A 3225-nucleotide genomic window follows, 5' to 3' on the forward strand; every position below is an offset into this window, starting at 1 on the left:
TTATCGAGGGATTTCTTCCTTTTCACCGACTCTCTGCTTTACCAAGCACGATGCCCTTCCCCAGCAACTGGTTTCTCCTCCTAACACGTCCCACGTACACGAAGACCCAAAGAGACAGAGCGAAAAAGGAGATTTTAAGAAACTGCATCATTCAAGTCTAAAATCTGAAGGCCAGGCTGGAAATGGCAAGTTCAGCCCTCTGGAGTCTGAAATCTGTCTGCCAGGAGGGCTGGAAAGTCTACAGTCTTGAGGCATGATCATTCTTTCTTGGGAGTGAGCCGAGAGAGAGAATTGTCTCCTGCCTCCAAGGAGGAAAATACAGGAGTTCCCAGAATTCTCAGGGGAAGGCCATGCCCACACCGTAGCCCCATTGGTTATATCTTGATTGACAGGTCAGACTCCACCCCTTCACTGGTAATCCTCTCAAATTGACACCAGATTATGTAACTGCCACATGGATGTATCCTATTGGCTCTGTTTCTCTTGAGACCCCTGACTCCCCCGTAGATCAGTGCACGCATGGGCCAGTTTTGTTTTTCACTCCCCAAGCCTCTCTTGGGCACAGCTGACCTAACCAGAGAGTGCTTGCTCCCGACACTGTTGAGTCCACTGATTATACGTTCCTGGCAACAGCAGACACTGGGCCCGCAAGGAGTTGGAGGTGCGTCTGTGTGGTGAATTGTCTTCTTGCCCTCTCGATGAATAACAGATCGGATGCCCAGACAGTCTTGGCAGTGGGGCTGGGCATGGTTTTCCACCTGACTCAGTAGGAGCCGTCTGTCAATCAAGGGTGCTTCAGTACTCCACCAGTCTAGGGGACCACGGGCCATCTTTTTACCGAGGTGCACCCTGCTGCACGGCCCACCCCTCACTTTGCATACGGTCACCCCCAAACACAGAGAGGCAATGCTAACTTGCTTGGATGGCGCCGTGCACAATCAGGTGACTTCTGGGAAGCAATTTCCTTCATTTCAACCAGGTGACCAAACTGTGGTTCCTGCTCAGTGATAGCTCATAGAACGTGTCCTAAATTCTGAGTCAGGTGTCCCATTGCTGCATTGCTTGGACAGGTGGCTTATACTCTCTACATGTCCATGCCCTGCTGTGGCATGAATCCAGCCTATTGACTCCGTGGGTAAGCACAGGAGAGGCCGTTGGTCTCGGTCTCCGTGAGAGAATGAGATCACAGCGTCGGAAGCCCTGTGGGGCAGTTCTGCTCGGTCACATGGGGGCTGCTAGGAGGTATAATGCACCACCCACCTTTGTCTTAGAGCACCGGTTCGCAACCTTCCTGATTCCTCATGTGGTGGTGACCCCCCCCAACCATAAAGTGATTTTCGTTGCTACTTCATCACTGTCATTCTGCTACTGTTATGCATCCAGCAACTCCTGTGAAAGGGTCGTTGGACCCCCAAAGGGGTCACGACCCACAGGTTGAGAACTGTCTTAGATGGCATGCCTTTCAGTCACCCAACATCCCATGAACACCTGCAGATGTTGCAGACTTTCACTACAAAAGGACCCACTGACATCATAGGAATGCTGTCTCCCCTTTTGTTTTTTTTCTTTTCTTCCTGCCTTCCAGGTATATGTGTAAACAGATGCAGTGCAGGGCTTGGCAGTTCCTTCCAGCGGGCGTGGGGTGGGGGTGCAGGAGTTCCCTCTTTTTTGCGGTTTTCAAAAGGTGTCTGCCCCACTGGATGACACTAGAGGGCGCTCAGTCGCCAGTAACCAATTTGAGCCCTTGGACTGCGCGCTTTTGAAAACTTTGCTTTTACTCTTTTCAGTACAGAACGGTTGCACGACGCCCTTCTCCTCCCAGGGCAACGGAAGAGGAAACCCTGCGCCGTGGATTAGATGTGAAAGCACCCGCTCTTAAAACCCTGGCTTTTGAAATGTCCTTGAGGCCAGTGAGTAACTTACTAGTGAGATCATCCTTAGGATGTGTTGCTGGCCCGTCTGTCCGTCGACACCTAATCCGTGCTGCCTACTCATTCCGGCGTTTACTGTTGTGGTTGAGTCAACGCCGATTCTAGCATTTATTAACAGAGAGTTTCAAAAATAGGCTGAGATGTATCTTCCCAGATTTAGTTAGTTATGCTTTTATTTATTCTTCCAACTACTAATTATTAGCCAGCTATTAGGGTCACTACAGGGGAAATCTTTACTCCTGTAAAGATGCGTAGCCTGCAAAACCCACAGGGAGTTCTCCTTTGTTCTACAGGGTCCCTACGAGTCAGAATTGGCTCAATGGCCGTGAATTTAGATTTGTTTGCTTGCTTGCTGGGCCTTGGTGTAACGGGCTACGTGTTAGGCTGCTGACAGCAAGGTGGGCGCTTCAAGCCCAGTAGCCGCTCTACTGGAGAAAGCTGAGGTTGTCTGCTCCCATGCAGATGTACAATCTTGGAAACCCAGGGCCGTTCTTCTCTGTCCTATAGGGTCACGATGAGTTGGAATTGACCCCACAGTCAGTGGGTTTGTTTGCTTGTTTTCTATTTGGTTAGGCCTTGGGCCAGGCTCTGGAGATCTAAAGGTGCCATACCTGCCCCCCAAGAATCTTGGGGGATCCCAAACCCCAAACCAAACTCATTGTGGTTGGGCAGATTCCAACTCAGAGACCCTACATGACAGAGCACAGCTGCCCCATAGAATTTCTGAGGCTGAAAACTCCCACAGAAGCGGACTGCCTCATCCTTCTCCCAGGGAGCTCAGGGGGGGTTCAAACTGCCTGCCCTTTGGATAGCAACCCAGTGCTTAACTTCTGTGTTACCAGGATTCCTTCTTGTGGGACAGGGAAGTAGAAAATGAAATGAACCAATTATTTAAATACAGCTATGAGTAAAACCTGGCGGCATAACAGGTTGCTACATGGTCAGCAATTCAAAAGCACCAGTTACTCCGAGGGAGAAAGATGAGACTTTCTATTTCCATAGTCACAGTCGTAGAAACCCACGGGGGCCGTTCTATCCGGTCCTATAGGGCTGCTATGAGTTGAATGTCAGATTTCTTTTTTCATTTATGGTTTTACTTAGCACAAATCAAACTCGCAAATGGGCTATCTACTCACTTTCTTTGCTACGCAGCCTGGTGTTGGGTTTGGTGACTCTGATGGCCAGCTGGACTGCTCTTTCTGCGATGGCTTTGCGATTCTTGGAGGAAACGTGGTGAGCAATCTCTGCCCAGTAAGACTTGTTGCACATCAGCAGCACTTCCAGCTCCTTGACG

The 3225-nt window shown here is 50.0% G+C and overlaps 1 protein-coding gene across 1 annotated transcript in view; it reads right to left on the minus strand.

The window, feature by feature from the left end:
* Positions 1-3059: 3059 nt before the first annotated feature.
* The window catches only part of LOC101659382 (60S ribosomal protein L32-like), a 507-nt gene continuing 341 nt past the window's right edge, over positions 3060-3225 (minus strand). The window contains exon 2 of the mRNA XM_030885042.1: positions 3060-3225. This exon is cut by the window's right edge and continues 2 nt beyond it. Coding sequence (XP_030740902.1) covers positions 3060-3225 — 166 coding nt within the window.

The sequence above is a fragment of the Echinops telfairi genome, unplaced genomic scaffold (genome assembly GCF_000313985.2).
Source record: "Echinops telfairi isolate 266 unplaced genomic scaffold, ASM31398v2 ScPeMD7_18;HRSCAF=68, whole genome shotgun sequence".
Taxonomy (NCBI): Eukaryota; Metazoa; Chordata; class Mammalia; order Afrosoricida; family Tenrecidae; genus Echinops; species Echinops telfairi.